General features: G+C 39.4%; 1 protein-coding gene across 4 annotated transcripts in view; it reads right to left on the bottom strand.

Moving 5' to 3' along the window:
* Positions 1-13,955, bottom strand: part of ADAMTS12 (ADAM metallopeptidase with thrombospondin type 1 motif 12) — a 258,947-nt gene that overhangs the window by 83,248 nt on the left and 161,744 nt on the right. For all 4 annotated transcript variants that reach the window (XM_036226114.1, XM_016121979.2, XM_036226115.1 and 1 more), the window contains 2 exons: positions 5,213-5,346; positions 145-265 (listed from right to left, as the gene is read on the bottom strand). In XM_036226114.1, the coding sequence (XP_036082007.1) occupies positions 145-265; positions 5,213-5,346 (255 nt within the window). The remainder of the gene's footprint in view (positions 1-144; positions 266-5,212; positions 5,347-13,955) is intronic.

The following is a 13,955-nucleotide window of genomic DNA, read 5'->3' as shown; positions in this document are numbered from 1 at the left end:
TCCAGCAAAATCACTTTTCTTCCATTGTTCCCATTTTAAATTCTTTGAAAGACACAATCTGCTTTAAAAAAATTAATCTTGCCTTACATTCTCAGTCCCCCGCCATTTCAATCATTATTTTTTGTTTGTTTGTTTGTTTGTTACCAGATCCTTCTTTCTGCTTAAACATCTTCCTCACAGTCTGGCAGGCAGAGCCATCCCCGAGGCACACGCCACAGCGGTCCTCCGCGGCGCTGGAGTCGATCTCATAGTCACAGCCGACCATCTGCAGGAAGAGAGACTGAGGATGAACGACACAGGCAGATGTCACCCTCGCCTTGGGTCTCAGACTTCTCCTTTCCGCCTTTGTTCTTGATGAGAATGCGGCTGGGGATAGACCCAGGGACAAACATTGCCTTTCCCTGGTGGCAGCAGAGGAATCACCACAGCATCCACCGATGGTAAAGGAAATACCTGCTTAGAGGAGAAAGAAGTCCACACAGAGTGGGTCTCTAATCTCCCGAGTCGGAGGGAGAATTGAACACAGTTCTAAAGATTTAACTATGAAAATGTCTTGGAATTGAAGTTGGAGCAGCAGGTCCCATTCAGATGTGCAAACCTCACGTCCCTCCTCTCTCTGGAGGCTTCCCAGGCGTGATGCAGTTTCTCCACCTATACTTTGGTTGGTCAGCCCCTTCACATTCCTCACTGGGTTACTCTCCCTGGTCCCTGTCTGAGGACAGCAGGTGAACCAGCAGCTGTCGGAGAAAGGCTCGCTTAATGCCGAGGCCACTCCAGTCCATGAGGGATGAAGTCTCTCACCTGTGGACCCATCATCAGACACTTCAGAGCCTCCTACGACCCCAGCCCCAACTACCCTTCCCACTTAGCCATATCCCACCCATCCTGACCTCCTTTGCTCCAGCTGCAGAGGAAGAACCGGCCATTTCTCCTCTGAGCCGAGACTAGTCTTGCCCTGTGTGCTGGACCAAACCCCTTCTCAGTGTTTTGTCCATTGGATCTCCCAAATCATCACCTCTCCTTCCCCACTTATTCCTTCTCTTCAGTCATCAACATGGCCAAGTCTCTCCCACCCTAAAATTCCCATTCTGGAAAAAGAGAGCATCAGTGTTAGGTAGCATCAGATACCAAAGTAGCGTGACTCTTACACTTAAAGTTATAAAACGTGGGAGCTTCCGCTGAACTCCTCCGTCGCTTCCTTTCTTACGTGGCCTATGCTCCTAACCACATGTCAGCAGTAGGAGGGAAAAGTAGACCATATTTTATTGGTCGGTTGGTTCTTTTCTGTTTGGGAAAAAAAAAATTGTGCCCAAGTAGTTTTTTTTCCTCTCTCTCTCAGAGATAATTCTCTTTCTGATTTTAAAGCCACATCTAATTGACTGAAAGGAAAAACGGGTTGTTAAAGACATCCTCACTCCATTGGCTAAACAGAGCATCCACACCCACTGACAGAAATAGCTATGTTCCTCAGGTTAACCACCTCTAATTTCCTGTAGGTCTGAAGTTTGTGCTACTGGACCCAAATGTAAAAAAACTTAAAAAGTACTAAGAGATTTAAAAACTTAATCGTTAATCACAATGGAAAGAAAAGAATTGTGTAGACATGAAGCCTTCTGTGGTTATGAGCCAAACGTCAACCTTTACAAGTGCTGTGCTTCCCTCAGGGTGGACCATCCTCCAAGCTGACCTTCACTAATCATATTCCCAGCGACCTTCTTTCCTTCACTGATTTGGAAGAAGCCAGGGAAACTTCCTCTGAGACGTATTAATTTTAAAGTGTTTTAAAAATCTCTACCAAAAGGGATAGATTTTTTTAAATGTGAATAATAACGGAAAGAAAGCAAGGAAAACACATGTCTTGAGCCCATTTTTCTTCCCCAGCAATTACTGCATGCATGCCTGGGCCAGGGAGGGGGAGCGTTAGAGCAGGGGACAAACATGTCCCCAACATGCTGTCCCCGGCACATTAAATGGGTTCTTGTGGAGTCTCCTCCATCTGCTGCACACATTACAGTCAACACTGAACTAAGCACATAGCATAAGGCATAAGCCAGTTCTCTTCGTCGCACATAAAACACAGGGGAAAATGCACAGATGTCACTCTCCTCGCTCACGCTACATGTGCCCTGGCAACAGGGTCACAACAGTACTGTCTTTCTGCCTTCAACAGAACCACCGGTGACTCTGCTGCTGCCACCAAATGTGGTCAATGACTCCAGCACGGCTCTCCTCCGATGTGACTCTCAGGGTGCACAGAGGGCCACCCAAAGGGCAGCAATTTTTTTTAAAAAAGAAAGTCATTTAAAGTTCCCATCATATTATCACTCCTTAAAAAGACAGCTTGTTGCAGTATAGCTGATATATAAAATACCACACGTATTTAATGTATACAATGAGTTGGGACTTAGACAAACACCGTGAAACCATCACCACAATCAAGGTGACATATCACTTCCAAAAGCTCCTTGTGTCCCTCTTTGATATGAGACCCATCCTCTTAACAAGTTTCTAGTGCACACCATGGCACCGTTAACCACGGGCACTGCGTCCTACAGCCGGTCTCCAGGACTGTGTCACCTGCCATAACCGAATAGCAACTCTCCACCACCCCCTCTCCCCAGCCCTTGGCAACCACCACCCTATTCTCCAGTTCTCCGAGTCTGACTGGTTTAGAGTCTCATCCAAGTGGAGTCTCATCAAGTGGCATTTGTTCTTCTGTGACTGTGCTTATTTCACACTGCATACTGTCCATGTTGTCACAAACGGCAGGATTTCCTTCTTTTCTAAAACTGAATAATCTTCCAAAGAACTGGGTACCAGGAGAAAGGGGTGAAAGGGCTGGAGGGTTAGCAGACTTTCTAAGACAGCAGGTAAGACTGCAGAGCTGGGGAAGCTGGAGGAAGGGTGGGCATATCGGCTCATGTATTTAAAAGCCTTTTCCATGTCACGAATGTGATTAAAAATGAGACATATCCTGAAAAGACAAAGTTTAAATTTATATCTTTGATAAACAAGCTTAGGAGTTCAGTTCAAGTTAAAAAAAAAAAATGGGGGAGGGCATAAGTAGTTACCTCCTAGAACAAATTCAGTTTTGATCAAAGCTTAATAATTCTCTTGACAATAGAATCTGCAAATCTAACATGCCAAAATGTTGGCAAATGTCATAATTTCAAAATAAACAGCTGAATATATAAATGTAAGCAAATATGTTAAATATTTATGTAAATATAAGCAAACATTTTCATATCCACAGAGAAGGTGAATTAGACAAACACTGCTTACATTTTTTTCTGATAGTGTGTGTACCTTTTCATTTCAATACATGTTCAAATCCTTCTGAAAAAGCTGTAGTAAGTGAATAAGACTAACAGCTGAAAATATCTACAACCTTGTCTTTGGAAGATAAATCAAAGTTAGGCTATTAAGACAAATTTAATTTGACATAATTTTTCAGCCTAAAAACTTAGCTCAGTGTGATATAGGCAGAAAGTGGGTAATTATAGCTTCTAAAAGGTCTTAACTGATTTCCAGCAAGAGGAAGGCAAGCTGAGAGAATCTGGCTTATTTCATTTAACTGATTTACTTGGTTTTAAGAGAAGCACTCAAGACGCCTTGTGCTTTGTTCAAAACGCCTGTGTTCTCCATCACAAGCTAAAGACGCTGTCTCTGTGCATGCAATGGTGTTTAGGTCTAAAAGATAATTTTAGCATCACATTCATTTCTCAGTGACATAACTTCTCAGCCCTAACTGCATATGGGAATCAGCTGGGAGAATTTTTAAAATATCAATCATCAGGCCCCAAATTCCAGAGATCTGAATTTTGAGATCAAGCCAGACATCAATAGTTTTAAAAGCTCTCCAGGTAATTCTAATAGGCAGTCAGGCCTGAAAACCACTGCGTTAGACAGTGGTTGGGCTGTTTTGGCCACTTTGGGAACACATCTAATGTAAAACATAATAATTATTTTTGGCTCTTTGTATTTACAATGGTAAACAGTGAGTCTGAAAGAGAATTTTTCTGGAGCTTTTTCAAATCTGGAGTCTGATTATGGCTTGCTGTCCGCTCACTCCTGCCTGTGGATCAGTATGCTGCCTCCTGTGCTCTGGTCACTGCTGGAATAAATCAAAAGGCAACTTCAAGGTGATAAGTGCATCCTCGCAGGGCGCTGAACACTTGTGGGCAGGAGCCATTTACAGCGGCAATTTGGTCCAGTAGAAAAAAAATTATGATAAATATTTGCAAAAACAAAGAAAATATATTGAGTTTATTGTGTGTCAGGTCTCAACACATGTGACCTTATTTCATCTTTCTGAAAACCCCAGCTAGGTATATATATTACTATCCTAATTTTATGAAAGAAAACTGAGCATCGGAAAGATGTATAGGGTTATACGACTAATGAAAAATGGTAATGAGTTCATATTCTAGAAGCTGAGCACTAAGCTATTTTGCTTTACTAACAGTTAATTAGGTATTTCTGTGGTATAGTTTTTCTTTTATTGATTAAAAACATTTTTTCTTTAAACTGAGATTTAAGCCTGCATGTTGGGTCATAAAACTTGTTCTTTGGTTTCTTGTAAAACAAATTGTGAGCAATAGGAAGGAATTCTTCAATGGCTGTACACATAAAAGCATTAATAAATCAGGTCTAAGCAATTAATAGAAAGGTGGAGTTGATTAATAGAGTCGAAAGTGTGAAAAAGTTAAATAGAAATCAGAAGACCTGGTTTATAACTACCTGTTATGCATCTTTTTTTTTTTTTAAAGAAGATCATATTGGTAATCAATAAAGAATTAAATGTAAAAATGCTTTGTGAAGAACACTATACAAACTATTATTAATTTCAGTTTTTCCTCAAATTTACCTATTCTGTTGGCAAGTAACAAATGAATAATTTAATGTCAGTGAAATAACCTGGGTTCCCTTTTCCAAGTATTTCCTTCTTTAATTTGGTTCTTCTTCAATTTGATCTTGTTCTATGCAAATAATAGCACAGAGCACAACGAATCAAGAAATAAAGACAACGGCAGGAGGAAAACTATTCAGTTCCAAACTCTGACCTACGCTGAGAAGTCTTGCCTCACAGACCACGTACAAAACTTAGACCATATGCAAATGACGTGAAAAAGCAAAAGGTTAGAACATCTGACTTCCTGAATTAAAAATGCATGATTTAAAAAGTTATAGATTAAGGAAACATACCCAATACCTTACACATGCCATTAATACAGACATTTCTGCTGTTGCCACCTTCGAAGCAAGGGGTACCATCAATGACAGCATCCAGCATTTTTTCAGAAAACTGGCCATCTATGGGTCGGCAGTAGAGCTCGCAAGGATGTGCTAGAGCGAAAAAGAGACAAATCCTTACAAGTTAGGTTTTTAGCTCAGCACCCTTCTCCCAAAATTCTTTTGCATGTTTGACCCCCGGTGTCATTAATCTGCAGATTTCCATCTTTTACCTTTCTGTGGCACATGCTAAAATGTAGGCTTTTTTCTTTTTGCAGTTTTACAACACCTTAATTTGGGAAGCTTGCTTTAAAATGCTATGGTCTTTGTTATAAATGATGAGATATTTATATTACCTAAAGCATTATACAGATTTAATGCAATACCCATCAAAATCTCATCGGCATTTTTTAAAGAAATAGAACAAAATATTATCAGATTTGTGTGGAAGCACAAAAGACCCCGAATTGCCAAAGCCATCCTGAGAAAAAAGAATGAGGCTGGAGGCATCACTCTGCCCAACTTCAAATTATACTACAAAGCGATAGTAATCAAAATAGTATGGTATTGGTAGCAAAACAGACACACGGACCAGTGGAACGGAATCGAGAGTTCAAAAGTAAACTCATATTTATATGGGCAAATAATTTTTGACAAAAAAGCCAAAACCATACAGTGAAGAAAGGGAAGTCTCTTCAAGAAATGGTGCTGGGAAAATTGGAAGGTCACCTGCAAAAGAATGAAATTAGACTGTTGTCTATCACCACACACTAAAATTAATTCAAAATGGAATAAGGACCTGACTATCAGACCTGAAACAATAAGATGCATAGAGGAAAACACAGAAACAAAACTCAAGGACCTTGGACTTAAAGAGGATTTTATGAATGTGACCTCAAAGGCAAGGGAAAAAAAAGCAAAAGTAAATGAATGGGACTACATCAAACTAAAAAGCTTCTATGGAGAAAAAGGAACCCTCATACACTGCTGGTGGTACAGCCACTATGGAAACCAGCATGGAGTTTCCTGAAAAAGCTGATAATTGATCTACCATATGATCCAGCAATATAATACTGGGTATTTACTCCAAAGACTTGAAAACCCATATCCAAAAAGATATTTGCACACTGATGTTCATAGCAGCATTATTCACAGTGGCCAGGTCATGGAGGCTACTGAAGTGTCCTATGATAGAATATTGGATAAAGAAGCTGTGACACATATATACAAAAGAATATTACTCAGCCATAGGACGAGATGAAATACCACCATTTGCAACAACATGGATGGACCTGGACCTCGAGATAAGTGAAATAAGCCAGACTGAAAAAGTTGAAAATCACATGGTATCACTTATATGTGGGATATAAACCTAAAAGAACAAATGAACAGGACAGAGACTCAGGGACATGGACAATGGACTAGTGGTTACCAGAGGGTAGGGAGTGAGGAGGAGGGGGCAGGTAGATGGGGTAAAGGGGATCCAATATATGGTAGCTGAAGGAAACTGGACTTTGGGTGGTAATCACACAATAGAATATATAGATATCAAATTATAATGTACACGTAAAAATTATATAATTGTAGTAACTAATGTTACCCCAATAAACTTAATTAAAAAATATTAAAATAAAAAAAAGGATGAGATCTTTTAATCTGACATCAAACTGTGCTTGTAAAAACAAGGCATGGCACATCTGGCGTTGGCCTGGAAATTAAGTAATATCAGTGACGTGGGATTTCGGGCAAGCGTGACACTCGCCCATTATTTGCAGCAAAGTAAGTAGAGCTCCAGGGGAGAGAGGGTCCTCTCCCACAGTACCACCTCGCCAAAAACACTATTACTATTATTGTAGCCCTATTCTCAACAAATAGACTCCCTTCATTCTCAAGCCCAAGAAGTCCTTGGATATAGATTTACAACTACAAAGAAACAAAAAATCTGCTTTTTTGGCCACAGCTGAAGTCGACCTACTTAACACAGTGGTCCGTCCTTTCATGCTGGGTCCTGCATTAAATCCATTCTAAAGTTCAATTTTCTATTCCCTATGGGTGCTGGGTGACCTCCAGCACAGAAGTATTCCAAAGATTTACTTAATAACATGCATAAGTACCTGTACATAGGTACATGGGAGTAATTGGAAAGATAGATAACTTTTAAAATATAAGTTGCCTTAAATCTTTCAATAGGTAATGTATGTATATGACAAGAAGAATTCAAATATTAATTTTCTTTTGAATGTTATGTCTTGTTTTCTTTAGGTGAAAAACTTGAGACTGTCCTCTTTAGAAAGGTCCTCTGGGGATCTCTTCTGGGTATGCTTAATAGGGGAAGGGCAGTGAGTTTCTTGGTGATGTGACCAGCTGAGGGCTCAGTGAGACCAGCTATGAAGCCATTTGTCGTGGACCTGCCTTAGTGTGGACGCACACCAAATGCAAAGCCAGAACATACAGCTCTGGGTGTGGCTGCTCGAGGATGCAGTGATCCATGCAGTAAGTAAATAAAAGTGTAAAAAACTTTTACAAATAAACTTAAAGCAGAAGCTTTAAACACTGAAACTCTGGATGAACTTGAGACAGAGGTCAAAAGCATGTGTTCAAAGCTGAAAGAAGAGAGGTAAAAGCAAATAATACCAACTGATTTTCTAAAAGGTGCCATGGATAAGTTGTCTGAGAAAATGAACAGTCAACATGAGTTGGAGAGATCACTGGACAAAGTGTCAATGGAAGAGGGCCAGAAGCCTCTGGGGACAAGATGTAAATCTTCATTCCCAGCAGCATGATAAGCTCTGTCATTGCCTGAACTGTAACAAAAGTACTTAGAGGAAGCCACCTGGGAGCAATTTTGCTTCTAGAGATGAGAACATCCTTCCAGGTGTGCCGAGCCCAGGGAATCATTTCATGAAACACTGGGCTATCAAGAAGGATGGAGGCAGAGGAAACACTTTTAAATAAGACTTTGATTTGAGCTTTAGAATTTGGATTTGGGGCTTTGTATTTGGCACATAAAGAAATGAGAGAGAGAGAGAGAGAGAGAGAGAGAGAGCGCGCGCGCGCGCGCGCGCGCGCGCACAGTCCTGAATAATGAATAATTCTGGAGCTTTCCTAAAGAAATAATATATTCCAACCTCCTGGGAAGGGCTGAAACTAGAGGTGCCCAGGGAGCACATTTTGAGGGACTCACTCTCAGGTTTGTCTAAATTAGTCCTCATAGCAAGTAACCCCTCCTCCAATGGCCAGCATTGCACTGAATTCCAGAATGGTGAAGTTCCAATATTTGCCTTAGTTTCATTCCCTCTGGGCTTACGCTGTTCAACTCATTCCCTGAAGGATAAAACTACCCAGAGACATTTGCTATTCTTGTTTATACAGTGAGTTTAAAGGAATTTTGATTGTTAAAACAACAGCCAGTCTATTATTCGAACAGTATTTCCCAGATCCTGTTGTGCTCTGCCATGGTTATCTTATCTCATTTTAACAATCGCAACTACCCTACGATGTTAGTTCCTTTATTATCCAATACCATTTCATAGATGAGAAAAAACCTAAGCATAAAGAGATTAAGTTTCCCAAGATCTCAGCCTATGACTGGCAGAGCTAAACCTGGTGGTTTAGCTTAGAGCCCTTTCTACTAGCTACAAGGTTAGTAGGTTAGAGCTGTAACCTACAAGCACATAATTTTCTTTAACAAAAATAAATGTCTTTGATGAGATCTTTCAGGTAATTAGGTGATGCATTTATTCATGGATCATATCTGAGGAGCCAGCTTGGTAGAACACCACCTGGACTCCATTTTAATACTCTCTCATGGGGCTGAAACATGGTGCGAATCACCAGCCTCTGGAACCATTTACCTCTACGGAGAGCAGATGTAAAAGTTTCAGTCTAATATCACCTTGAGAAAGTTACTTAACCTTTTTGTGGCTCAGTTTCCTCATTTGAAAAATGGGGAAAACACACCTGCCTAGCAGAACGATGGCCAAGGATTAAAACAGAGATTGTAATATCAAGCGCTCGGCACAGTGCTTCGTGTACGGTAAGTGCTCGACAAGTGACAATTGTTATGTTGCTGTTTTCACCTTCTGACCATGAAGTTGATGAATTATAAAGGTCCTTGCAGCTGCCCCAACGTGCTATGCTTCTATCATTCCAATCTTCTCTCATAGCCCTCAAAGACGCGTATTGTATAATGCTGGCTCAATTCTCTCCTCACCCCGAAAATCTTTTCTGAAATATTCCTTTCTCCTTAAGATTATTCCATTATGCTAGTTCTGATCAATTCTGCACATAATTCATACTTTGTTTTACTATTTTCTAAACAACTTCTGTCTTGCTAGTGTAGCATAAAGAATTCTAGACCCTGCTAGGGCAGTAGGTGATTCCATGACTTACCTAAACTATGACTGTGGACCTGGTCCAAAGATGTTCCGCTCCTACGATGACTACTGACATTCTGTCAATTGCAAGACTATGAATTTTACAAGCTCCTCAACTGAACTGTAGTGTCCTAAAGGGAACCTAAAGTCATCTGTGCCTTGATCAGCTACTACTGGCAAGACAGTATAAAGGAAGATTCATAACACACTGGTGAGGACTCAATAGCACAGCAGAGGTGGAAATAAACACAGCCCGGGTGGTTCTCCTTCAAATAAGCTGTGGAGTTAGATCCACAGGGATTTAAATCCCAGCCCTGACTCTGACATCTTGGGGAAGGCCTTCTGTCTCTGGTCTGCACTGAGGGACTGTCAGAGGGCGACATGTTAAAATCTCCAATAAGGTGTCTGATACAGAGCACTTGTTTAAGTGTGGTAATTATTACCATTAACCTTTCCTAATGGATTGCAGCAGAACAATACATGTAGAAAAACCTGTGTTTGCTAATTAACAGACATGACAGTGATCAGTACTATTAGGGAGAAACTTTGGGACAAACCCACCGCTATGGTTCTCCCAGAGTTTGCACACAAATGACCTATATGTGTACCTAAGGCCAGAAAGAAGCCTGTACTTGAAAGTAGCCATTGTGAATTCCGGGCTATCCAACAACTTACATGGCTGAACCTAAATCCTGCTTCTTTGTCTTCACCTCTGGCCTTTGCTTTCATGGTGCTCTGGGATGTCATTAGGGTGGCCTATGCTGCAAGGCTCTGCAGAAGGAGGTAGGGGTAGCGATGGATGGCCTTAGTTCTCAACGGTCATCATGAGTATCAGAGAGTCACTGTTCCAGATAGCAACCTCATAAATTACATAATCTCCATCAGAATTGAGTATTTTCACTGTCTCAGATGTATTCATCTGCCTTGACACATCCTTTTGTCTGAGTCATGTGACTTTTTCCCCCCCTCTAGCTTTCAAGAGCTTTTAAATCCATTTATAATTCAGCTAAATGAAACTCTAAAACTAATTTACTGGGGAACTCTCACCCTCACACAGGCTGATTAGTCCTCTCAAAGCTTAGGTAACGGAATTAACTTATTGAATCAAAGGTTGCATTTTCAATTTGCAGAAACAGGACAGCTCAACATTTTTGGATAATGATCTTAAGAAATGATCATTAGGAGTGAAAGACAAAACTTGCTAATAAGGATAAAAATAATTCTTAGGTCATATTTTTCTGAGTAGATTGCAATTTCAGTTTCACCATTTAAAAAAAATCCAGTTTCTAAAACCCATTTACAGGAGGGCTCCATGGGCATGATGAGCCCTGTGCAGTCGCCCAGCACCTCACGCTTGTCTGAATGCTGTGTTGTTGCTGTCTTGAAACCCTTAGTAATTTTGTATTTGAACTTGTGTTTTGTCAGGGAAGTCTGATGGCAGTGAAGCATGTGCATGAACAGAAGAGATTCATGATATGCATGGCTGCCGTTCCTTGCCAGACTTTAAGAAAAACTAAACCTCAACAAAGGTATAACTTAAAATGTTTTATAATTATAACAAGAAATATTCCACTCGAAAAAGCAGCTCAGTTTAATAACTAGGCTCAGATCAGCTGGAGGGAAAATAACAAAACAAAAGCTAATACAAAGTCCTGATCAAAAATCCCAACTGAAAATCGACAAAGTAATTACTAAGATTATAACTCTGAATCGTCTAAGATGGTATTTTTTAACTTTCTGATATGGATGTATTATTGTAATCCCGAAATATATCAAAATATATATTAGTTAAACCTAAGAAAGCATTAAAATTAATAAATTCTATAGTAACCACAGAATGGTATAAAAACAAGAATAGAATTAATGTTTAAAAATGAATTAAACCCACATCATTGATGTATTAGACTAGGCTACATCTAGTAATGTTTACAATTTATTGTATATTTTTAAGTTCTTTCTTTTGGTTAAGATGTTTAAGAATTGGGATGCTAAATTTGAAATTGTAACTTAAATTGTTAAAGAAATGAACTAATTTTGTCATAATATTTAACTGTTTAGAAAAAATTGGCTTTCAATGGTAAGATAGATAGGTTGAATAAAGTGAGTACCCATCATCATATTACAAAGAGCTGCTTGGCCATGAAACGACGTTTTTAAAAATATGAACATCTTCTTAGGTAAATTCAAAGAAATAAGACTAACTCAGTCTCTTTGGCTTCAGTGGTTTTAATATTTAGGCTGCAGAGTTAGACCCGGGTTAACTTGGCTCTATTGCCTGAGTTTGGCCATGTTACTTAAATTCTCTAAATCAATTAGCTTATCCATAAGAATTGGGTCAAAATTAAAATTTTTTTTTTCATAGAATTTTCTTGTGGATATAAAATTAGGAAAATGCATTGTTAAGTGCTGAGTGAAGGGCCACGCACAGAGCAAGTATTGTATTGATAGACGTTTAATATAAGCTGTTTTCATTATCAGTTAGGAATGAACCAAAAATTTTGAAAGCAAGCTTATGGATAGCAGTTACAGATTTTATGGGATGCAGAATCTAATTTTTTTTTGTAGGTTGTTTCGTTGTAAGTATTGAAAAATCTTGACTAATAGTTGTAAATGATAACAGTTTAGGACAACCCAAACTGCAATCTCAGGATAGTTCTCAATTAAATTGTGTTGAAGGGAAATTTTTATTCTATGGTCTACAGAAAACCAAATTAATTTAACTGTGTAAATTAACGCACTGGTGGTCTCTAATATGTTAAAATCGGACACATAATATTTTTGAGTGTGAACACTGTTTTCTATTGCACTTCTATAAAAATTTTTTTTGAAAATTAGAATCAAGCATTTTGTAAGCCCTGAGATTCCATGGAACAGAGTTTGCAAACAAAGATTTGATGGAGTTTCTATGCTTTTGATTCTTCTGTTATTGGCTGCTTAGCAAATCTGCCAAAGGTCATGTACCAAGACATTGAACACTCTCCACAAGGTGGGTAGGAAATTCTGCTGTTCATATATTTTATCCTTCAGTGACTTCTAAGGGAATGCTGGGAGGGTATAAAGTGCTTGATGCCTGGCACAGAATAAGTGCTCCATGCACAGTTGTTGACCGAGCAACCTTTTGTCACTACCAGGGATGCCTGTCAACTAGGCAAACAGCAATTCTTTAAGACAGATTTTGAAGGGTGAAAGAAATCAGTGTTTTGGTCAAGGTAGTAGCTACCTGGATTAGCAGGTAAGTTGCTATGCTCAAGTAATAGTACAGGAGCCAGTAAGAAAGCCAGTGGGATGGAGGATGAAGGCCTGCAGCCCAGGTAGGCAGTGAACTTAATTCCATTATATGGTTTATTCAGCCTCATATTAGTTCTAGATGCAAACCGATCACTCCAAAATCAGTGATAGTTATGTTTAATTTTATAACTCTGATTTCTTTAGTACCTATTGCTATGCTAAAAAAAAAGTACACACGTGATAAATGCTCATAAAAAAATGAAAAACCAAGCTGAACCAAATCTTTTATTCAAAGTCCCGTTACCCAAGCCATCAAAGTTCAGCAAACAAGTCCACCCCTGTCATACTGCTGTGCAGCTCTGCTGCCTTAGTTCTGGAAGGGTAGTCCTTCAGGTCCAAAGGACCATGGACCCAAATAGTTTCAACAAAATAGGGAATGTCCAGAATACAGGAAAGATAGTACCTTTTATCATTAGTGGTTTTTTTTTTTTTTTGTCTTTTGTTTTGTTTTAAGTCCATGTGAGACTATATATGTGTTTTCTTATATTCAAAGGCCTGACTCAGGAAGCTAAATTGTACCAATAACCAAATGACTTGCTCCTCCAGAACATGAATGATGCTAAACAATGGGGGCAAGGAATAGACGTTGCCCATGACAACCAGTAGCTGTCAGGGTGTTTTGGAGACCACCCAAAATAGTGGGCAAAGCACTACAGGATCTTTCTTTCAAAAGCAGCTGACTATACCATTTTTATACCAGTTCAAATATGTGATTTTCATTCATTGGCCAACATCTAAGATTCCTCTCGTGTCCTATCACACTGGCATATCGGAAATTTAAAATCATTAAAAATTTTGTTATTTTTTACTACCTTGCCTCAAATCTCTGTAGTTCAGGAAATTCCTTTCTGTTTTAGTCCTCGCTGGAAGAACAACAAACAGCAGATACTTTGATGTTACTCTAAAGCTAATGGTTTAATGTTTCTGCTTCATTTTCAGAAGAGAGGATGTAACTGCCCTCGATTCAGGGGCAGCCTTGCCGAGGCTGCGACTCCATCCTCCAACTCGGTTATGTCCCAACCCCTAATGTACTTCCTTAGATGCTTGCTTTTTACTTTT

The sequence above is a fragment of the Rousettus aegyptiacus genome, unplaced genomic scaffold (genome assembly GCF_014176215.1).
Source record: "Rousettus aegyptiacus isolate mRouAeg1 unplaced genomic scaffold, mRouAeg1.p scaffold_m13_p_8, whole genome shotgun sequence".
In the NCBI taxonomy this organism is placed as follows: domain Eukaryota; kingdom Metazoa; phylum Chordata; class Mammalia; order Chiroptera; family Pteropodidae; genus Rousettus; species Rousettus aegyptiacus.
The sequence above is the reverse complement of the archived record's forward strand: the minus strand, read 5'-3'. Positions and strand labels throughout refer to the sequence as shown.